General features: G+C 30.7%; 1 protein-coding gene across 6 annotated transcripts in view; it reads left to right on the top strand.

Moving 5' to 3' along the window:
* LOC127703040 (uncharacterized) overlaps positions 1 to 25137 on the top strand; it is a 925706-nt gene that overhangs the window by 494912 nt on the left and 405657 nt on the right. For all 6 annotated transcript variants that reach the window (XM_052207424.1, XM_052207422.1, XM_052207423.1 and 3 more), the window contains one exon: positions 3408 to 3569. In XM_052207424.1, coding sequence (XP_052063384.1) covers positions 3408 to 3569 — 162 coding nt within the window. The remainder of the gene's footprint in view (positions 1 to 3407; positions 3570 to 25137) is intronic.

Here is a 25137-nt window from a genome sequence, read left to right as displayed (position 1 = left end):
ATGAAAGTACGATCTATTTTGTTTTTAATGTCACTCTGTCTAATGTCAAGAACAAAGAAACTAAAAAAAGACTGAAATTTGAAAAGCCGTTTCATTGGCTAATAAAGGTGTCAGACCACCAATGTAAAATCTCTATCTATTCAACCAAATTTTCCAATTTTAACAGCTTTTTAAATATTTTACCTTAAATTTAACTTCATAGAAGGTATATCCTGAATTGTATCAACATTCTACATGCCAATGTTTAACCAATGTTTAAAGTCTTGTAATGAAATACTACTGTTTGGAAGTCAAGTACTTCTTAAAATCACTCCTGGTTTTCTGGAAATCTTAGATATAAATAAGAAGATGTGTGTATACTATGGAGCGCATTAATCTTCAATTTTTAATGCAAACTCATGGTATGTCCAGTGCACGATGTAGTGACGAGATCGCCGATATTGTCAACTTCGTTCATGATTTTATACCTGCTCGCAACATTGTCTACATAGTCACCTTTTCTGTCTACATCGTTGACATCGCCGACATCGTGATGTTGACAACATCGTTACGACATCGTCTACATCGCCCCCCTTTCCTGTCTGTATCGTTGACATCGCTGACATCGTGATGTTGACAACATCGTGACGACATCGTCTACATCGTCCCTCTTTCATGTCAACATCGTTGACATCGCCGACATCGTGATGTTGACAACATCGTGACAACATTGACTACATCGTTCCTCTTTCCTGTCTACATCGTTGACATCGACAACATCGTAATGTTGACAACATCGTGACGACATCGTCTACATCGTTTTTCTTGCTGTCTACATCGTTGACATCGCTGATATTGCGATGTTGACAACATCGTGACGACATCGTCTACATCGTCCCTCTTTCCTGTCTACATCGTTGACATCGCACACATCGTGATGTTGACCACATCGTGACGACACCGTCTATGATGTCATCGCCCTTTCCTGTCTACATCGTTGACATCGCCGACATCGTGATGTTGACAACATCGTGACGACATCGTCTACATCGTCCCCTTTTCCTGTCTACATCGTTGACATCGCCCACATCGTGATGTTGACCACATCGTGACGACACCGTCTATTATGTCGGCAATGCCAACCAGGTAGAGACAAGAAGTTTATCAATTTTAATTTCAAATAATGTATTTATATTATGCCTGTGTCGATGTTCTTAATAGTAGAACTTATATGGACAGTTTTTTTTAATGTTTGCAAATCTCTATTCCCCTCCTCCTCCTCCTCCTCCTCCTCCTCCTCCTCATCATCATCATCATCATTCTCCTCCTCCTCCTCCTCCTCCTCCTCCTCATCATCATCATCATCATCATCATCATCATCATCATCATCATCATTGCAATGTTGACATTAAAGATTACGTTGTAAAACAGTGTTTTGACATTGTCTTTTTCGCGATGTCGGCAATGCCAACTATGCAGAGACAAAATGATGAAAGGATATCGACAAAGTAGTACAACACCATGTTGACATCGTTGTATTCAAAATTAACAATGTAAACACAAGTAATGTGTTAGCGATATCGGCAATGTCGAAACGATATCGACAACGTTGTACACTATCGTGTTGACATTGTCTACTTCGCGATATCGTCAATGTCAACGATGTAGACAAAAGTATGAAACGATATCGACACATTGTACAATATCGTGTCAACATTGTCTACCTCGAGATATCGTCAATGTCAACGATGTAGACAGGAGTATGAAACGATATCGACAACGTTGTACAACATCGTGTCGACATTGTCTTCTTCGCGATGTCGTCAATGTCAACGATGTAGACAAGAGTATGAAACGATATTGACAATGTTGTACAATATCGTGTCGACATTGTCTGCTTCGCCATATCGTCAATGTCAACGATGTAGACAAGAGTATGAAACGATATCGACAACGTTGTACAATATTGTGTCGACATTGTCTACTTTGCGATGTCAACAATATTGGTACTACTTTGTACACTGGACATGAATGAACTCACGGACAAGTATATTTTTGCTCAAAATTGTCTACATATATTTTTCTTTCACTAAAAGTTTCATTTCTGCAAGTTTGTTGATTAGTTTAGGTAAACAATGACATTATAAGCACTTTTTTTGTCAGGGAAGGGCTACTTTTACATATGTTTCAAATTAAAGTGAATGTATTGGTGGTCTTGACACCTATATGGAATAACAACCTTTCTTCGATATGGGGTCATATATTTTATTACTGTCTTAAATAATATTTAATATGGAGGAGAGGGGTATTAGAGCTAGCTCACTAACATTTCTCTAAAATATTATTTGAACGCGTCCTAAATACGCCTGAAATATTTTCCACCGGATGTTAAATAACCAACCATAAATCCACCAATAAACAGGCATTATAAGGCTTCTCTGAAAGTTCTTGCCTTTTCAGTTGTTTCATAAAAAGAAACATGAATGGAGAACTGTTATTGTCAGCAATTCAAGTATAAATTTGATGAGAGAAAAAAATGTTAAATCTCTCATGAATAGAAATTTTACAAGTTCTGACATTTAACAACAGCAATAATGTCATATATGACGACACAAATGAGCAATCGTACGATGAAACTCATAGTTTTGACTAAATTTTGGAAAATGTTTGCAGATTTTGCCTCTGACGACTTTCGCCTCATGCATGAACCACCGTAATTATCTGTTAGGATGTGTGTCTTGTCAATTTCTATATTTTTATGACCAATTCATTTTTGTGGACGTGTGTGGTCAGTAATTTTCAGCAGGAAATAGTCCTTAAATGGGAGTTAAACTGGGAAAAAATATTAAGATTTGATATCACAGTCTAATTTAAAGCTAAGTTTAGCACTTTCGTTGCATTCGCTTTGAAGAAGTCATAAACAGTTTTATTTCTTTTTGCCAAAAACAGACATTAACCCTACTATTGCTTTTGTAAAATAGAGCAAATGAATTTATTCTAATGGGATCGTTCTTCTTGATATAGACTTCTATTTTTTATTTTTTAAATTGTAAAACTGCCTGCTTTGTTTTCAGCCTTCATAATGAATAATGTACCTGTACAATCAAGAACCTTTTCTAGGTATATTTATTTTTCAAATAAAACAAAGGAAAAATCAACTATATCATAACCTGATAATCGAATACAGCTTTTTAGAATCTGGTATTAAACTTCCTGTTGATGACCAATGAGATGAATATACTTTACGAAATTAAAAAAAAGTTGGTTTTGAAGTAAAACTTGTTCGATACTGAAATGTGTTTCATTATAAAGAGTACTAGATATATTGAATACTATCGGTGATATGATGATTGGCACAGACAGATTGAAGTCTAAGAATTCCATTTTTGAACAATTGATATAGACTCTTGATATTGATATCGTTTCAGGTAATCGGCTGAAGAATATAGCGGTTACAGTTGGACAAAATCGTCATCAGATGAAACTTTGTAGTAATTTTAAAGGACCTGGTAAGACTGGACAAGAAATAATGTTAACATGCAAAAGTCCAATGTCAGGCCGCCATGTGAAAATTTTGAGAAGCGGTAAAGGTTATCTCAGTTTGGCAGAAGTTCAAGTGATAGGCCATACAGGTAAACATTTAGATATTTTTTTTAAACTAGCTTCTTTCTGGTTGTATGTTTGTACTGAATGTCTTTTCTATTAAAAAAACTGTCAGTTAAACAAAAAACAGAAAATTCTATAATTTTGCTGTTGAATTTTTTTATAAAATAAACATACGTCTGTAGATTATAAGCTAAATATTGATCTTTGCATCGTTGAATAGTTTTTATGTATAAACAATATCAATAAGAAGATGTGGTATGATTGTCAAAGAAACAATTTTCCGCGACAGACCAAAGGACATACAGATGGGTAAAGTCCTTACCTGTTCATGAAGTTCACTTGATGACCAGACTTTATGACTGGTGGAAGTTAACTTGGAACAGACAAAAAACTATACATTTAGCGGTTACAGGATTTATGACTGCTCCGATCGGTTCTAGGACAAAATTCATGTTAATTTAAAAAGAAGACTTAATCTGGACTGCTCTGTCGAACCAGACCTGTTCTTATAAAATTTAACTTTGGTCTGGTCTACTCCAAGAAAAAGATAACATGATATAAAGTTGACTAGTAAACAGTAAAGATAAAATTGAGAATGGAAATGGGGAATGTGTCAAAGAGACAACAACCCGACCATAGAACAGACAACAGCAGAAGGTCACGAACAGGTCTTCAATGCAGCGAGAAATTCCCGCACCCGGATGCGTCCTTCAGCTGGCCCCTAAACAAATATATATACTAGTTCAGTGATAATGAACGCCATACTAAACTCCAAATTGTACACAAGAAACTAAAATTAAAAATAATACAAGACTAACAAAGGCTAGAGGCTCCTGACTTGGGACAGGCGCAAAAATAAGGCGGGGTTAAACATGTTTATGAGATCTCAACCCTCCCCCTATACCTCTAGCCAATGTAGAAAATTAAACGCATAACAATACGCACATTAAAATTCAGTTCAAGAGAAGTCCGAGTCTGATGTCAGAAGATGTAACCTAAGAAAATAAACAAAATGACAATAATACATAAATAACAACAGACTACTAGCAGTTAACTGACATGCCAGCTCCAGACTTCAATTAAACTGATTGAAAGATTATGTCTTCATCATATGAATATCAGACACAATCCTTCCCGTTAGGGGTTTAGTATCATACCATCATAACATATATGAGAAGAACATAACCCGTGTCATGCCAACAACTGGTTTTTAAATAAATGTGTTTAGTGCCGATGCAAAGACCCTATAAGTGAATCAATATTGACGCCAAAATATGCAATCTTTAATGACCTGACAACAGTATCGTAACTATATCCCTTCTTAATAAGTCTATTTAAAGGTTTCGTTAGCTTCAGAGGTGAATACTGACATTTTTGTGCTTTATAAAGAATATTTCCATAAAAAATTGGATGTGAAATACCTGAACGTATAAGAAGTCTGCATGTTGAGCTATATTTACGAAGGACTGCTTTGATTGATGAATATCATTAAAGTATCATCACACTCATGTATCAATTTAGTAAAAAAAATATATCCATAGGACCGATCAAAAAGCAGACCTAACACATAACTGGTCTGTCAAATAGCAGACTTGTCCACAGAACAGGTTAACAGATCTGATCTGGTCATGTTACCCTGTCCACAGGTCTGGTCAAACTGACCTGTCTGCAGGTCTGGTTTGGTCTGCAGCAGTCCGACAAAAGGTTAGGACTGTACTAATCAGTAGAAGTTAACAACTACGAGTCTCCGTACGGCCTTCAACAATGAGCAAAACCAATACCGCATAGTAAGCTTAATAGGCCCCGAAATAACAAAAGTATAACAATTTAAACGAGAAAACTAATGGCCTCATGTATGTACAAAACAATGCAAGAAAAACAAATATGATATATGGCAACAAACGACAACCATTGAACTACAGGGTCCTGGCTTGGGACAGGGACATACAGAATGTTGCGGGGTTAAAAACATGTGTGTTGGCTCCAAACAGTTCCTCTAACCGGGAACAGTGGTGTAACAACACGAAATAACAACAAACTATAAAAACCAGTTGAAAAGGACTTAAAGTCATCAGATCGATACGAAGAACAAAAAACAAAAAAACAAAAACACAAAATACAAATACAAACCTACAAAATACAAACCTGCAAATACTCAACATGCTCAAAGTCACTGAAACTAGTTCCAAGCCCATATCAACTAATGAAAAATTATTACGTTTCTAATACTTAAATATCAATCAGTTAACATCCATCTTCTAATGTATAAGACGTCATTTACAGTCAAAGAAAAACACGACCTTGTGCAATGCATATTATAGTGTAGCGTGTCAATAGAGAAAAGGGCAGAAACACAAATACACCGAAACCTCTAAATATATAAACCAAAACGAAAACCTAAACTTCCTAACTCCCTATCTAGATCTTAAACGAAGGACAACAGACCTCTCTTTCGAGAAGTGATTCCTGTTTGTCTTAGGATCAAGCCTAAACTATTCAATTATTTATAGTGAACGTTAAGTGCCTTCTTGAGACTGATATTACAAATTTATACCATACAATTCAGAAGTTGCAAATACTTTATTTTGATATTATATATATTATAACAACACATAAAAGTAGAAAATATTTGAGATCAAAATTGCACAATGTAGTCAAGCTAAAGACCAATAAAAACAACTTACAAACTTATCAATACTAAGTAACACTTGTAGTGAATTTATAGACAGTTGCCTAGGGTATCTTTTAAAAGATTGATTCAAATACTACATAAATACTCATAGAGAGTAAAACGATATCTGCTATGACGTTCTCTCGTTTGTTGAGAATACGAGCAGATATGGGACAAAATATTAGATACTTATTTCTCAAAAGTACAGTACATCTGACCTCACGTGACAAAATATTATATATTCATGTATTAAAAGTACATCTTACCTCACAATTAGTATAGTGAGACTTAATTTAATAAAATATGATGTTCTATAAAATGAAGGGGAACATTTTTTAAGACAGTGTAATAGCTTCCACTGGCTAAAAACTAGTGTCTAAAATTGTCCAAACTTGATTATTACAAGATTTCCTAAACTGGTAGTTCAATGATTCAGTGAAAGCTTTGATATAAGTTTTATTAGAGACTTTGTATTAGTTTCCTCTGACTAAAATCATATGTCTCATCATTTGCGAAACTTGACCTATACAATAAAATGTGAAATTCAGTAAAGATAATAAATATCAAGTAAAATTCTGTTGAACCTGTGTTCTAGCTTCCTTTGACTAAAAACGATTGTCTCAAATTGTGACCCAAAGAAAGTGACAAAAGTCGGCAAGAATTAATTATCTGTTCATTATTGTTTACTAACAAATGTTCCTTTTTCTAAACTATCAAATGTTTAATATCTTACTATCAAGTATAATATCTTTGACTTACAATTACTTGTATACGTTGTTCTAATACCAATTGATTGACTTACAATTACTTGTATACGTTGTTCTAATACCAATTGATTGACTAATAAAGTTGTGGTTTTTTTAACAAGAATTTACGGAAATTTGTACTAGTTTCCTTCGCTAGTAATGTGCATTTTCATGGGTCTCACTGTCTGAAAACCCCACTTAAAACGCTCAATTTTTGTAAAAAGTCTTTGTTTTAAATTTACTGGATTCCTTTACCAGTAACATAAATAAAATATGTTTCTAAATTTTGTTTGATTATTGGGGTTAAATTGGCTTTAAATTGTTCAAGTACATGAAACCGCATAATCGGCCTCGGCACAGTGAATCAGCAAAAAATAATAACAACGTACTAAATTTCTAAACCGGAAAAATATTTGTAACATAATCTCTATCTTTTATGTTTTTCTAGATAGATTTAAACCATCATTATAAAAAAATAGTATTTACATAATATTCTTAGTTTCCTCAAGTATTTTCAAAATTTGGGTAGAATTTGCGTAAATCGTTATTAAACAATTATGTGTTCTTTAAATGTTAAAACCTTTACAAAAAGTAAAGTAAATTGCCATTATTCTTACTTTCTACAGAATATATCCTCCTAGTTTTGAACGTCTTTGGCCAGAACGACGTCAAACTCGCGTTTTGAGGTTTTAATAATTGTATCTTAAATTAATGCAATTTTTGGCATTTTACGTGCAATTTGCAACCGCGCAATTGCAAGTTTATCCAATTAACCAATGGAAATCAATAACAATTTTTCCCACTTTGGCCGCTATGAAATGTTTATTTTTATAAAATAATTAAACAAAATCACGCTCAAATAACTTTATATTTGTAGAAATGTTTGTTCCGTATATAGAATATAATAATCAAAATTATTTACGATAAGATAAAATAATCGTGACCTTCCGTAAATGTTCGACCAATCAAAACGCCTTAGTGCCGTTATGAATATGGCGCTGAACTATGCAAGGTGCTTGCCTGTCAACGAATTCATCGACAAATTATGTAGTCGAACAAAATGTTCGGACCTAAAACTTATAACTCCCTATACCAATATGACTTGAGGAAGCTTTACAGATAAGTAAGTTCATAAGAAATGTACATACGAGTGAAAAACATCACTCTCTCAATGAAAGTACAAATTATGGGGGTCGTCTCATAACAGCAAATAATAAATGCAATTTCAATATTTCCCAAAGTAAATGCTACAGCATAATAAAAATGACTGGTATTATGGTTTTCAGTCATATGATGTTGAATAAAAATCATAAAAATTAAAAACCAATTGTTCAGAAAACAATTGAAGGTCTTACCACAGCAATTTTTAAATTTATTGAAAAAAAGCTAGTTCGTGTTTACTCAAAGTTAAAATTGGCATCTTATCATCAGTTTCTTTATCCTGATGCGATAAATAAGTGGTTTCTATATACTTCTGAGTGAAATAAGAGCGATAATTAGCTACTTCCGGTCAAGTAAATGTCACTTCCGGTCTCATATAATAATTTCTTTTACACTGATTCCAAAAATATGTAGTTTCTATATACTTTTGCTTGAAAACCAGGTGATAATTGGCCACTTCCGGTTTATCAAAAGTCATTTCTAGTCTTCAGTGATAAGTTAATGTATTAAAATTACAAAATATATGGATTCCGAGTACTTTTCCATAAAGAAAGTGCAAAAATGGCTACTTCCGGTTTTCTCAAGGTCACTTCCGGTTGTCATTCTTCAAGGTCATATGTCATACAACCTTTTGTAAAAGGTCATATGGTTTTATAATGAACCAAGTTGAAGTAATAATCAATTAACCTTATAATTGGACATTTCAGGGGCACTTACTCCTATAAGATGCCATTAGATTGTTTCAGACCAAATGTAACATACTTTCATTATAATAAAGCAAACATTTTGCACTTGTTGTTTCATATATATCTTTAAAAGTGTTTGAGAAAATGCAAAAACAGGGCAAAGTCCAAATTGAGAACTTGGCCTTTGACCTTGACATTTGACCTTGACCTCATTTTCTAAGTTAGGACCTAGCAACCTCAAATAAAAAGATTCCAGGGTTATACGGTTATACGGTTAACGGTTTATTTAAATCAATATTTATACAAAATAAAACAATATTCAAAGATCTAATTACAGTGTTGTATTGGTAACTTACCCTTTAAAAACAAGTTTATTTAAAATTTACTGGCTTGGTAAACAACATAATCGTTAAATTTAGGATGTGCTACCCCGTTTGTTATAAGTTGTCGATAAGTACAGCCAAACTTCCAAACCAAATCTTTGTATATATAAAAGTATCCTGACTAGTAAATGCTTTTAGTCACTTGAGGTAACCAAAATCCTTGACTTTAGGCGAAGTGTACGTAATAAACTACTCCCCAATTTTTTTTAAATTTTACATATGGATTCTGCTTGTACAAATACACCAGAAAATAAAAATAAAATAGGGGGTAACCGTTTTCCTTTTTTAGATACAAGCTGTTGAAATTAACAGCATGATACGCCAAAAATACAAAGGATATATAGGGAAAATCATAAAAATCGGCAGATATTTTTACTTTAACAAGATTTTCTAATTCGTTGGTCCACAGAATTTTAAAAAAAAAATCGTTATACGATTCTATAATTAACGACGAATCCAATGGTACAAAGAAATTCCTTAGCAACCGTGCTAGTTTTCAAGCTATATCCTGTTGAAGTTTCATTTTTAGCGGAAAATTTTTTAAAATATTCGACGATATTATTGATGTCTACTGTAACGTCACCACATCTTCTACTCTAGAACGCTATTATACCGTACAGTGTCGTAACAAAATCGTGAGTGTGTATAACCCATTTTTCTAAATTTTGCAAATTCTTAAGCGTTATCAATTTTTAAGGAAAAAAACTTAAGAATTTTTTAGGATATTTCTGCTGCCAAAAAAAAAAAAAAGAAAAAAAGAAGCAAATTGGCAAAATAAATATAATGCAAGTGAAAGAAAGTTACTGTAAAGACTTTAACACTTTTCTTAATTAGACAGGGTTCCACATCTTTTTGAAATGCTTGCATTTTCCTTATTTCTATGAATCAAATATTGAGTTGAAATTGTCCCGGTTAACACAGCGTTGACAGAATGATTCTATACATATTTAAATAACCGGTTATAATATTGGGATCGCGTATACACGTTTTTTGTAAATCTTATTTCTGCATGTTTGTATTTAAAAAAAGTAAATATAATTTTCTGCATCTTTTCATCCTCACTATTTCCGGCGCTATTCGGGGTATTGCGCACACAACCCATTTTATTTGACAGGTTCACACACATGCACGTCACACAACTCTGCAATTTTATCTAAAACATTTTCTGTCTCGATCGCTTTCCCTTTTCTTTAACTACACGACAAAGAATGATATGATGTTTGCTGGAGTTTCAGTAACAAAGAAAATAATTTCTTGTACCGTTATTTGTTTTATATCAACATGGACGATCCCCAAAAAATAAGAAAACTGCAACTGCAAATTGTCTTGAGAATTTTTATGGCTGTAATAAGGTCAAAAGAAGAACCCGCAAATGAATTTCAGCAAAATAAAACAGATCGTAGTTTTTGATATAACTTCCCGTAGCACAGATCATTCCCAGTGTTATGCCATAGCATTGTGTATATTGTAATGCTATAGCATTGTGTAAAGTGTAATGCTAAAGATATGCTATAAATGTACTGGTGTAATGCTATAAATGTACTGATGTAATGCTATAAGAATGTACCAAGGGCGATGTTATGAGAATGTATTCATCCAGTATGATGCTAAAAAAATGTATATACCTTGTGTAATTTTATTCAAATGTACTTAGTGTAATGCAAGGAGACTGTTCATTTTACCTAGTATAGTGCCATACGAATTGTGCCTGTATATAATGCAAATGAATTGCTTTTTTGTTGATATAAGATAAAAATGAGTAGACGTGGTATGATTGCAAATGAGACAACTATCTGCCACAGTTTAAGGTAGATCGGGTATTATTTTTGTGAGCATCCGTTCTGTTCATGTTGCAAAAATACAAATTGTTTTAAAAATTTTGTGCCAAGTATCATTCAATATAGAACAAAATACCTAAAACTTGAAATTTAAAGATTGAACTATCAAAAAATGAAGTGTCGTAAAGTATATTTAAAACTTTTGGGGATTTTTTCAAGAAAATAAGGCACGTGACACCCTTTTTTTATTTGATATATTCAGAAGTATTTTTTTATTCAGATTAATGAAAAGTAATTCTCTCATCGAATTTTAGCCAATTCTATCGTTTAATGTTTCCCCGATACAAAAAATTAAGTTTCCCTTATATAAACAATATAAAATAACCAATATTTCGTAAATTTTAATGTATTATTAGGAAAAAAACAAGGTCCGTGATCCCCAGTTTTTATATTAAAATTTGAAATTACATTGACCCAGAAGTCTTTTACAGAAATTTAAGACAAATCTATCGTCGAACATTTAGACATTCCAGCTACCTTAAATGAAGTGGACGTAAGCAATCATTATAAGCAACCATACGGCCTTCAACAATGAGAAAAATCCATACCGTATAGTCGACTAAAAGGCCCTAACGTTGTATACATTATTTTCTTCACCCTCTCCCCTTTCTTCCCCTACCATATACTCTATTCTGTCATAATCTTTAATTGACAATTGGGAAGAAAAATTTTACTTCAAAATGGTATTCACTGCATCTGAATGATACAGAAATCAAAAGAGGTTCGATATCAAAATGTTTTAAAATACATATAAAGACAGATCTAGCAACAATGAAGACTTTAATGCATATCAATTAAGAAAAAGAATACCTTTTATTTTAACGTATTTTAATAGTTCATCAACGAAAAAGAACATTAAGAAACCTATAACGTTAAAAGTTTTCACAATTTACCTTGGAATATGTGATATTTGAAATATTGCGTCCAGTATTTGAACGATAACTAACATATTCTTAATTCATGTTTTCATTTCAGTGAAAACTACTATATTGTACATGCGTTAAAAAAAAATGAAATGAGGAAAAAGAAATAAATTGAAAATACATAAAACTTTTCTTCCATTGTCGAAATACTATTGTAAGATTTTTTTAATATTAGAAAGTGTAATATACAGATTCATTGTTAAGCAAATTTATTTATATTTGTATAGATTATTTTTATAATCGCAATGATTCGATTCTTTATTTCAGGGGAAAATAAAAAACCTAAACCAGAAGGTAAGATATATGTAGTCTATCAAAACAAATGTTTTTTAAAAGGCCAGCTAACGTGTAGAGCGTTATGAACGAACAATCAGTTGTTTGGTTTTTAAAAGAAATTACAGAATCAAAAAAGGTTCGATATCAAAATGTTTTAAAATACATAAGCAGACATAAGTAGCAACAAAGAAGACTTTAAGGCATATCGATTAAGAAAAAAATTACTTTACCAAATGCCTTGATTTATTACAAGTAAATTTAATTTATTCAGTTTCAAGAATACGGGGAATGCTTTTGTAGAAATGCAATTTTCGATACGTTCATCAACGAAAAAGAACATTAAGAAAAAATTTTCAATTTACCTTGGAATATGTTATGTCTGAAATATTGCGTCCTTTATTTGGACGATACATAACATATTCCTAGATCATGTTTCATTTCAGTGAAAACTACTACATGCTTTAAAAAATTCAAATGAGCAAAAAGAAATAAATACAGAGTACATAAAAGTTTTGTTCCATTGTCAAGATACTTCTGTAAGATTTTTTTACTATTTAAATCTGTAACATCACAGATTCATTGTTGAGCAAATTTATTTATATTTGTAAAGATTATTTTTATAATCGCAATGATTAAATCCGTTATTTCAGGCGAAAATAAAAAACCTAAACCAGAAGGTAAGATATATGTAGTTTATCAAAACAAATGTTTTTTTTTTTAAAAAGGCCAGCTTACGTGTTGAGCGTTATGAACGAATAATCATTTGTTTAGTTTTTAAAAGAAATTACAGAATCAAAAATGGTTCGATATCAAAATGTTTTAAAATACATAAGCAGAAAGAAGTAGCAACAAAGAAGACTTTAATGCATATCGATTAAGAAAAAAATAACTTTACCAAATGCCTCGATTTATTACAAGTAAATTTAATTTATTCAGTTTCAATAATACGGGGAATGCTCTTGTAGAATTGCAATTTTAGATACGTTCATCAACGAAAAAGAACATTAAGAAATTTTTTTCAATTTACCTTGGAGTATGTTATGTTTGAAATATTGCGTCCAGTATTTAGACGATAAATAATATATTCCTAGTTCATGTTTTCATTTCAGTGAAAACTACTATATTGTACATGCTTTAAACAATTGAAATGACAAAAAAAAATAAAAAAATAGAGAATACTTAAAAGTTTTGTTCCATTGTCAAAATACTTCTGTAAGAATTGTTTAATATTAAAATGTGTAACATCACAGATTCATTGTTGAGCAAATATATTTATATTTGTAATGATTATTTTTATAATCGCAATGATTCAATTCTTTATTTCAGGGGAAAATAAAAAACCTAAACCAGAAGGTATGATATGTGTAGTTTATGAAAACAAATGTTTATAAAAGGCCAGCTAACTTGTAGAGCGTTAGGAACGAATAATCATTTGTTTAGTTTTTTTAAGAATTTACAGAATACAAAAGGTTCCATATCAAAATGTTTTAGAATTCATAAGCAGACAGAAGTAGCAACAAAGAAGACTTTAATGCATATCGATTAAGAAAAAAATAACTTTACCAAATGCCTTGATTTATTACAAGTAAATTTAATTTATTTAGTTTCAAGAATAAGGGGAATGCTCTTTTAGAAATGCATTTTTGATACGTTCATCAACGAAAACATTCAGAAAGTTTTTTCAATTTACCTTGGGATATGTAATGTTTGAAATATTGCGTCCAGTATTTGGACGATAAATACGATATTCTAAGTTCATGTTTTCATATCAGTGACTCGTGTAAAATCTGAAAAAACCACAAGGTATGATATCTTTTGATCAATCAAATATTTCTAAGTTTTCTTTTAACAATGTGCCTTTTCCATGTTTTATGTAACTCGGTTATTCAAATGAAGCGTAACAGCGACAAAAATGTCAACACAATTACATGTTTATTATAAAACTAAATGAAAATATCGTTATACAATTGATGAATATAACGTCACAATACTCAAATTGCACCGAGTACACAAATTGCACACATTTAGCTAAAAATAAAAAAGCAGCTGGAGTCTTCCAAGTTTTCTTAGAGACTGAATAATTTGTATTTTAATGATTTGACATTATACACGTCTTTCAACAAAGCTTAATATATCTAAATATACACAAAATGTTCACAGTATATATCAACAGATGAAGTAACCAGTGTAAAAAGTAACATCTGCGGAAACGACGTTAACAAAAACTCGATTTTTTAAAATGAGCAATTAAAATATTTTACAGGCATCCATTTCTTAAAATAGTAAGCATGGACTATTGTCAAATTGTCAAATTGTTCTAAATACTTGAAAAAATAAAGCAAAACACCAGTTATTCGATTTTTACGGTTGGGGATTTAAGCATTGATTAAGTACTCCTCATTACAGAATCATGGAGGTGGGTCAACTCAATTTTTCTATGATTCAATATACATTCAAAATTTAATGAATATCCTATGGCACGCCGTCTAGTCAATCAATTGGATATATTAGTGTTTATGGAAATTGAGTAGCCTCTTAATAAGCTTGTCTTTTATTTTCGACCACTTAAGTCCCATAACTCTAGAACAACAAATATGTAATATTTAAAAGAATAGACATAAAGGGCCATAAGTCGATGAAGGACGGAAATAATCAAGGTCAAAAAGAATGAACGAACCGAGAAAAAAAAATAGCCTACAAAACATGCACAGAAAAATAAAGATAGTGCAAAAATAATCTTGAGCAAAAATCACGGGTCAAAGCAGAACTATGAAGAGCAGCCCGTTTAAGCCAATCTGGTCCAAAGGGCAAATGTGATCTATTGGCATTACTGGCCCCGTCGTTTGTTGTCGATCGTTAACCGCTAATTACGCATTTCCTATGTTGTACTATAAATATGCCTCAGGCAAATTGGTAAGAATCAGACGTCTCATTTCTATTAAATGATTAATGAATTTCCGTAGTCGCACTATCTGGGGCGTAAATGAATAGTAGACTAGTGTAGGGTTCTGAATAGTTTTATTATAATGAAGCATCAAACGAAACCCTGTAATATAATATCAAATAAAATATAATATCACATTTAATAACAACATATATAAACTAATTCTTTTAAAACATGTATTATATCAATATGATAAATTTACGTAATGTGTGTACTTACAAAAATTAACCAATTAACTGTAAAATACGTTACAGTTTAAGAAATTAACAAAATGTACAACTAAACCTTATCTAATCAAAATATTACTTCCTGTGACATTCGAAACAGAATTTAGCTTGTCAAAAGAGCAAAATAGAAATATAGTTTCTCATTTAGCAATAACATTATAATATACGAAAAGGCCGTTAAAACTATAAACAAACAGTTTAAGCAAGATATGCATTAGTAAAGCAAATAGCGAAAAGCAGTTAACAAATAAAGCTAAGCTGAACAAAGCAAATTACTAAGCTAATAAAATAATAAGCAACTACAACTGAAACACTCATTCTTACCTCGTATGAGGTACAGAGGTTATGCCTCAACGTATAACTACATCATATGCAGAACTGGCATAAAACCTGTATAACAAATACTAAATTATAGTTACTATGCACAGACTTATATAGTACTTAAAATATAACAATCGGAGACAAAAATGTTATAAAGACTCTGAAAAAGTATTTATCAAGTTAAAACTTTATTCATTTACTCTCGGACTCATTCTGCTCAAATAGTCGCCATTAATTACGTTTATCTTTACACTTATTTATTTCCAGGCTTAAATTATGTAACTCAAATTTAAAATAATAATGTGCCTGTGATAAAAGTTACGTTAGCCTTTTAAATAATTTACAACATTCATTCGCCAATCACACGATACACATTCTTACTACGAAGTCATGCTAAAATAGAAAGTTACTCGTGCGTGAAATACTGAATAATCCGGTAATAAAATTACGATGAAAATAAGATATAGACAGAATATCTAAAGAGATAAGTAAGCAAACTGACCTGAAATAATCGTGGAAATCCTCCAATACAAATATTACAAAATATGAGACTAAAGAAAATATATGAAACGTCTGTTCAGTTTGAACATCAATCCACAATTAACTATAGACTTCAATAGAAAAAAAAAGCCAATAGATATATGACCAATGAAATAATAGAAAGTGTGCGGTCAAATCAAGCGTAAAAACAATGACCATTAAAATGGAAGAAGTGAGTAACAATCAAGACGAAACTAGTCAAACGTCAAAGTCCGTGAGTATAAAATAGAAATGGTACAACTCATAATTAATTACAATCCGTAATTAATTTATTTGAAAACGAAAACACAAATATGAATTAGGAATAAAATCATCTTTATTTTAAAGTAAATTCAAATAAGAAATAAAATACTAATTACAAAGTCATATCAATATTTATTCAATCATGAAAAAATACACGCTAGCACGTTTCCACTTATGTCTTTTAGACAAAAAAAGGTTGAAAAATTCCATGTCATTTACCCTTCGGCATACTTTTGACATTTTCCGCTCTACAGTTAGCAAATGGAGATAACTCCAAAATACATAGAAACAATAACCTTTTAAAATTGCAAACTTGAAACCAGTTGTTTCCAGTGTTTCAATTCAAGAATTTGAATACGTGACTATCGACATCTTTGTACAGAAAAGGAAATGCTCACCAAAATATTTAAGCATGACAAGATAAATGTCGCATTTAAACGTATATTTTAATTTGGTAACCAGGTCTGATCAGTCAGTGACAAAATGTATGTAATTGGATAAAATATTTATGGAGAATTGTGTCATTGTTCCACTTATCCGTGTCACTTGGAATTTCCATTAGTATGAATTACTTATGCATAATTATCTAAATCTTTCTTCAATAATTTTTGGTTATCAAAATTAAAAATTTATACAAACAATTCAACGCAACTCTGAAACACTGAATCAGTAAAATTTGATAATATTAATTGATTTATTAATTCTATATAAAAGGAGATGGAATGTTCATGTAGAGAGTCAGCATTGTATTTATCGCTTTTTTACTCATAATTTTAATTGCTAAAACTAGTATATTTAACAATGATCATAACTTTATCATCAAGTATATACTATGTAAACTTTTTCATAATATATTTTAAAATGAGTTATTCAAGTAATTTAACACCAACCATGTGTAAATTCTGAAATTTCAAAAAAAAGAGTATTGAATTTAAATGTAAGACGTTAGATTTGAGGTGAACTGTATTTAATTTGTTAATAGATATCAGTCAGTATTACGAAGGGGATATTTCATAGGGAACTAAAGTGAGCAGAAATGTCTCAAGATTTTTAAAAGGCAAACCAGTATCTGAGTATTAAAATTGTACTCGAGTGCTCAGTCTTCCGAGTGAGTACTCGTTGCCATCCCCCCTCCCCACCCCCCAAAAAGTGATATCTGCAAAACCAAAAGGTATGATACTAGTTATATCATAGATTCATATATTTAACTTCTGCCATTTTGTATTGAAAACGACGATATTGTACATGCGTTTACAAAAATTAAAGTGATCAAGAAGAAATAAATATAAAATCAATAAGAAGACAAAATTAACAAAAATGAAGAGTATAGTGTACATCGATGAAAATAAGGCCTGTTCTGTATCAAATCTTTAAATTTGTTACAAGTAAAATTCATTTATTTTGTAACAAGAATTATGCAACTATCATACAAGTGAGAGGTTTAGCTAGCTATAAAACCAGGTTTAATCCAACATTGTCTACATAGGAAAATGCCTGTACCAAGTCAGGAATATGACAGTTGTTTTCCATTCGTTTGATGTGTTTGAGCTTTTGATTTTGCCATTCTATAAGGGACTTTCTGATTTGAATTTTCCTTGGAGTTCGGTATTTTTGTTATTTTACTTTTTTTTCGCATGTGCTGAGAAATAAAATGAGCCCGATATACATAGATATAATTCCATCTAAGTATTTACTCGTTAGTAAGCGTGCGTAAGATTCAAGTCAACGCTTCTCGTCAGTGCAATTTGGGTACTCAGACGTTATATTCATCAATTGCATAACAATTTTTTTCATTAGTTGTTAAAGTACATGTAATTATATTGACATTTTTGTCATTGTTACGCTTAATGTGTATAACTAAGTAATAGAAAACATAGAAAAAGCATATTGTTACAAGAAAACTTAGAAATCTGTGATTGGTTCAAAGATATTGTACATTGAGGTCCCTGAAATGTAAACATGAATTAAGGATATGTTATTTATCGTTCAAATACTAGACGCAATATTTAAAATTAACATATTCCAAGAATTTAAAAATATCTTTTAACGTTATTGGTTAAAGTCTTTTCTTTTTTCTTTGGTAATGTGTTACGCTGAGTAAAAAAATTTCATCCAATACCAAAAATAGCAGCAGCAATCTTTCAAGTTTTTTTTTAGAAACTTAACAATTTGTATTTTTTATGATTTGACATTAAGCACGTCTTTCGACATAGCTAAATACATTTAAATATACACAAAACATCCACAGTTTGTATCAACAGATGAAGTATCTACTGGAAAAGGTCAAATCTACTGAAAAGTCGCGCTATGACGTCCACAAAATATCAACTATGTTACAGGCATCCATTTTATCTTGCTCGAAGGGTAGGCATTTCCTGCACCACATGTGGCACCCATCGTGTTGCTCATGTAAGTACAAACCCATTGACAAGTCTTTTTCGGTAGGTCTCATTCTGTGAAAAGAAGATGGGATAATGGTTACGACAATCGAAACATATCCGTCGTCATCTGTGAAACAAATATTTAATGACGATCAACCAACTCTTCTATCAACTTCAACAATTAGAACTCTTGATTGAATAGCTACCTTTTAAGCAACAACCCTCTATCAAGGAAATTGTGATGGGAAATGCAAACTCTCGAATATTGTATCTACTGGAAGATTTATATCCATATGTTAATTTGTAAATGTTTATCAATTTTCCCTCAGGATATAACTATGCCCTTGGAAAAAAAGCAGCACAGAGTTTTTTCAAACAAGTTTTTCAATTTACCTTGGAATATGTTATGTTTGAAATATTGCGTCCAGTATTTGGACGATAAATAACATATTCCTAGTTCATGTTTTCATTTCAGTGAAAACTATTATTTGGACATGCGTCAAAAAATTGAAATGAGCAAAAAGAAATCAATAGAAAATACATAAAAATTTTGTTCCATTGTCGAAATACTTTTGTAAGATTATTTAATATTAGAAAGTGTAACATTACAGATTCATTGTTGAGCAAATTCATTTATATTTGTATAGATTATTTTTCTAATCGCAATGATTCGATTCTTTACTTCAGGGGAAAATAAAAAACCTAAACCAGAAGGTAATATATATGTAGTTTATCAAAACAAATGTTTTTTTTAAAAGGCCAGCTGACTTTTAGAGCGTTATGAACGAATAATCATTTGTTTAGTTTTTAATAGAAGTTACAGAATCAAAAAAGGTTCGATATCAAAATGTTTAAAATACATAAGCAAACAAAAGTAGCAACAAAGAAGACTTTAATGCATATCGGTTAAGAAAAAAAATAACTTTACCAAATGCCTTGATTTATTACAAGTAAATTTAAATTATTCAGTTTCAAGAATAAGGGGAATGCTCTTGTAGAAATGCAATTTTTGATACTTTCAACAACGTAAAAGAACATTAAGAAATTTTTTTCAATTTACCTTGGAGTATGTTATGTTTGAAATATTGTGTCCAGTATTTGGACGAAAAATAACATATTCCTAGTTCATGTTTTCATTTCAGTAAAAACTACTATATTGTACATGCTTTAACAAATAGAAATGAACAAAAAGAAATAAATATAGAATACATAAATGTTTTGTTCCATTGTCAAGATACTTTTGTTAGATTTTTTAAATATTAAAATTTGTAACATTACAGATTCATTGTTGAACAAATGCATTTATATTTGTATAGATTATTTTTCTAATCGCAATGATTCGCTTCTTTATTTAAGGGGAAAATAAAAAACCTAAACCAGAAGGTAAGATATATGTAGTTTATCAAAACAAATGTTTTTTAAAAGGCCAGATAACGTGTAGAGCGTTATGAACGAATAATCATTTGTTTAGTTTTTAAAAGAAATTACAGAATCAAAAAAGGTTCGATATCAAAATGTTTTAAAATACGTTTACATAAGCAGACAGAAGTAGCAGCAAAGAAGACGTTAATGCATATCGATTAAGAAAAAAATAACCTTACCAAATGCCTTGATTTATTATAAGTACAACACCTGTACTGTTCGAGGCGTTGTTGTATGAAATCTTCTATGAAGTACAGCAACTGATATTAAGTGTAGGACAGCATGGTTTTATGTTGGCAGTTTAAGCAAGAACTTTGAGCTTGCTTTCAGTAATTGCTGGCATTGTTTTACTGTATAAATTGATTTTGTGTTTTTGTTATCAATAGTGATTATACATTTATTATTATACTGTCAATTGATTTTCCGTTACTGATTTGTATTGCAAGTTCTTTTACATGTACATGTATGTGCGTTTTGTTAAGCAATGATATGGATTGAAAGGGGACGAGGGTTGATGTTTCGAAAATTTAACCGCGACACATTTGCATGTGCCTGTCCCAATTCAGTTTCAAGAATAAGGCGAATGCTCTTGTAGAAATGCAATTTTTGATATCTTCATCAACGAAAAAGAACATTAAGAAAGTTTTTCAATTTACCTTGGAATATGTTATGTTTGAAATATTGCGTCCAGTATTTTGACGATAAATTACATATTCCTAGTTCATGTTTTCATTTCAGTGAAAACTACTATTTTGTAGATGCGTTAAAAAATTGAAATGAGCAAAAAGAAATAAATAGAAAATACATAAAAGTTTTGTTCCATTGTCGAAATACTTTTGTAAGATTTTTTAATATTAGAAAGTGTAACATTACAGATTCATTGTTGAGCAAATTCATTTATATTTGTATAGATAATTTTTCTAATCGCAATGATTCGATTCTTTACTTCAGGGGAAGATAAAAAACCTACACCAGAAGGTAAGATATATGTAGTTTATCAAAACAAATGTTTTTTAAATGGCCAGCTTATTTGTAGAGCGTTATGAACGAATAATCATTTGTTTAGTTTTTAAAAGAAGTTACAGAATCAAGAAAGGTTCGATATCAAAATGTTTTAAAATACATAAGCAAACAAAAGTAGCAAAAAAGAAGACTTTAATGCATATCCGTTAAGAAAAAAATAACTTTACCAAATGCCTTGATTTATAAGAAGTAAATTTAAATTATTCAGTTTCAAGAATAAGGGGAATGCTCTTGTAGAAATGCTATTTTTGATACGTTCATCAACGAAAAAGAACATTAAGAATTTTTTTTCAATTTACCTTGGAGTATGTTATGTTTGAAATATTGTGTCCAGTATTTGGACAAAAAATAACATATTCCTAGTTCATGTTTTCATTTCAGTAACAACTACTATATTGTACATGCTTTAACAAATTGAAATGAGCAAAAACAAATAAATATAGGATACATAAATGTTTTGTTCCATTGTCAAGATACTTTTTAATATTAAAATGTGTAACATTACAGATTCATTGTTGAGCAAATTTATTTGTATTTGTATAGATTATTTTTCTAATCGCAACGATTCGATTCTTTATTTCAGGGGAAAATAAAAAACCTAAACCAGAAGGTAAGATATATGTAGTTTATCAAAACAAATGTTTTTTAAAAGGCCAGCTAACGTGTTGAGCGTTATGAACGAATAATCATATGTTTAGTTTTTAAAAGAAATAACAGAATAAAAAAAGGTTCGATATCAAAATGTTTTAAAACACATAAGCAGACAAAAGTAGCAACAAAGAACACTTTAATGCATGTCGATTAAGAAAAAGATAACTTTACAAACGCCTTGATTAAGTACAAGTAAATTCAATTTATTCCGTTTCAAGAAAAAGGGGAATGCTTTTGTAGAAATGCAATTTTTGATACGTTTATCAACGAAAAAGAAGATTTAGAAAGTTTTTTCAATGTACCTTGAAGTATGTATTGTTTGAAATATTGCGTCCAGTATTTGGACGATAAATGACATATTCCTAGTTCATGTTTTCATTTCAGTGAAAACTACTATTTTGTACATGCTTTAAAAAATTGAAATGAGCAAAAAGAAATAAATATAGAATACATAAAAGTTTTGTTCCATTGTCAAGATACCTTTGTAAGATTTATTTAATATAAAAATGTGTAACATTACAGATTCATTCTTGAGCAAACCTATTTATATTTTTATAGATTATTTTTCTAATCGCAATGATTCGCTTCTTTATTAAAGGGGAAAATAAAAAACCTAAACCAGAAGGTAAGATATATGTAGTTATCAAATCAAATGTTTTGTTAAAAGGCCAGCTAACGTGTAGAGCGTTATGAACAAGAAATCATTTGTTTAGTTTTTAAAAAAAATTACAGAATAAAAAAATGTTCGATATCAAAATGTTTTAAAATACATAAGCAGACAGAAGTAGCAAAAAAGAAGACTTTAATGCATATCGATTAAGAAAAAAATACCTTTACCGAATGCGTTAATTTATTTCAAGTAAATTATATTTATTCAGTTTCAAGAATAAGGGGAATGCTCTTGTAGAAATGCAGTTTTGATACGTTCATCAACGACAACATTCAGACTGTTTTTTTCAAATTGTTATGCTTGAAATATTGTGTCCAGTATTTGGACGATAAATACGATATTCTAAGTTCATGTTTTCATATCAGTGACTCATGTAAAATCTGAAAGACCACAAGGTATGATATCTTTTGATCAATCAAAGATTTCTAAGTTTTCTTGCAACAATGTGCTTTTCCATGTTTTATGTAACTCGGTTATTTAAATGAAGCGTAACAACGACAAAAATGTCAACACAATTACATGTTTATTATAAAACTAAATGTCGTTATACAATTGAGGAATATAACGTCACAGTACCCAAATTGCACCGAGTACACAAATTGCACACATTTAGCTAAAAAAGCAGCTGGAGTCTTCCAAGTTTTCTTAGAGACTGAACAATTTGTATTTTAATGATTTGACATTATACACGTCTTTCAATAAAGCTTAATATATCAAAAAAAAAAAAAAATCAAAAATCAAAAGTAAGCATGGACTATTGTCAAATTGTTTTAAATAGTTGGAAAAATAAAACAAAACACCAGTTATTCGATTTTCACGGTTGTGGATTTAAGCATTGATTGAGTACTCCTCATTACAGAATCATGAAGGTGGGTCAACCCAATTTTTCTATAATTCAATATAGATTCAAAATTAAATTTATATCCTATGGCACGCCGTCTAGTCAAGCAATTGGATATATTAGTGTTTATGGAAAATGAGTAGCCTCTTAATAAGCTTGTCTTTTATTTTCGACCACTTAAGTCCCAGAACTCTGGAACAACAAATCTGTCATATTTAAAAGAATAGACATAAAGGCCATAAGTCGACGAAGCACGGAAACCATCAAGGCCAAAAAGAATGGACGAACCGAGAAAAAAAATAGCCTACAAAACATGCACAGAAAAATAAAGATAGTGCAAAATAATCTTCAACAAAAATCACGGGTAAAAGCAGAACTATGAAGAGCAGCCCGTTTAAGCCAATCTGGTCCAAAGGGCAAATGTGATCTTTTGGCTTCACTCGGCCCCGTCCTCTGTTGTCGATCGTTAACCGCTAATTACACATTTCCTATGTTGTACTATAAATAAGCCTCAGGCAAATTGGTAAGAATCAGACGTCTCATTTCTATTAAATGATTAATGAATTTCTGTATTTGCACTATCTGGGGCGTAAAGTATAGTAGACTAATGAAGGTTCTGGATAGTTTTATCATAATGAAGCATCAATCGAAACCCTGTATTATAATATCACATTTAATAACAACATATTTAAACTAATTCTTTTAAAACATGTATTATATCAATATGATAAATTTACGTAATTTGTGTGCTTACAAAAATTAACCAATTAACTGTAAAATACGTTACAGTTTAAGAAATTAACAAAATGTACAATTTAACCTTATATAATCAAAATATTACTTCCTGTGACATTCGAAACAGAATTTAGCTTGTCAAAAGAGCAAAATAGAAATATAGTTTCTCATTTAGCAATAACATTATGATATACGAATAAGCCGTTAAAACTATAAACAAACAGTTTAAGCAAGATATGCATTAGTAAAGCCAATAGCGAAAAGCAGTAAAATAATAAAGCTAAGCTAAGCTGAACAAAGCAAAATAAATAAGCTAATAAAATAATAAGCAATTACAACTGAAACACTCGTTCTTACCTTGTATGAGGTACAAAGGTTATGACTCAACGTATAACTACATCATATGCAGAACTGTCATAAAACCTGTATAACAAATACTAAATTATAGTTACTATGCACAGACTTATATAGTACTTAAAATATATTAATTAGAGACAAACATGTTATAGAGACTCTGAAAAAGTATTTATCAAGTTAAAATTTTACTCATTTACTCTCGGACTCATTCTGCTCAAATATTCGCCATTTATTACGTTTGTCTTTACACTTATTTATTTCCAGGCTTAAATTATGTAACTCAAATGTAAAATAATAATGTGCCTGTGATAAAAGTTACGTTAACCTTTTAAATAATTTACAACATTCATTCGCCAATCACACGATACACATTCCTACTACGAAGTCATGCTAAAATAGAAAGTTACTCGTGCGTGAAATACTGATTAATCCGGTAATAAAATTACGATGAAAATAAGATAAAGACAGAATATCTAAAGAGATAAGTAAGCAAACTGATCTGAAATAATCGTG

Source organism: Mytilus californianus, unplaced genomic scaffold (genome assembly GCF_021869535.1).
Source record: "Mytilus californianus isolate M0D057914Y unplaced genomic scaffold, xbMytCali1.0.p SCAF_5, whole genome shotgun sequence".
NCBI lineage: Eukaryota > Metazoa > Mollusca > Bivalvia > Mytilida > Mytilidae > Mytilus > Mytilus californianus.
The sequence above is the reverse complement of the archived record's forward strand: the minus strand, read 5'-3'. Positions and strand labels throughout refer to the sequence as shown.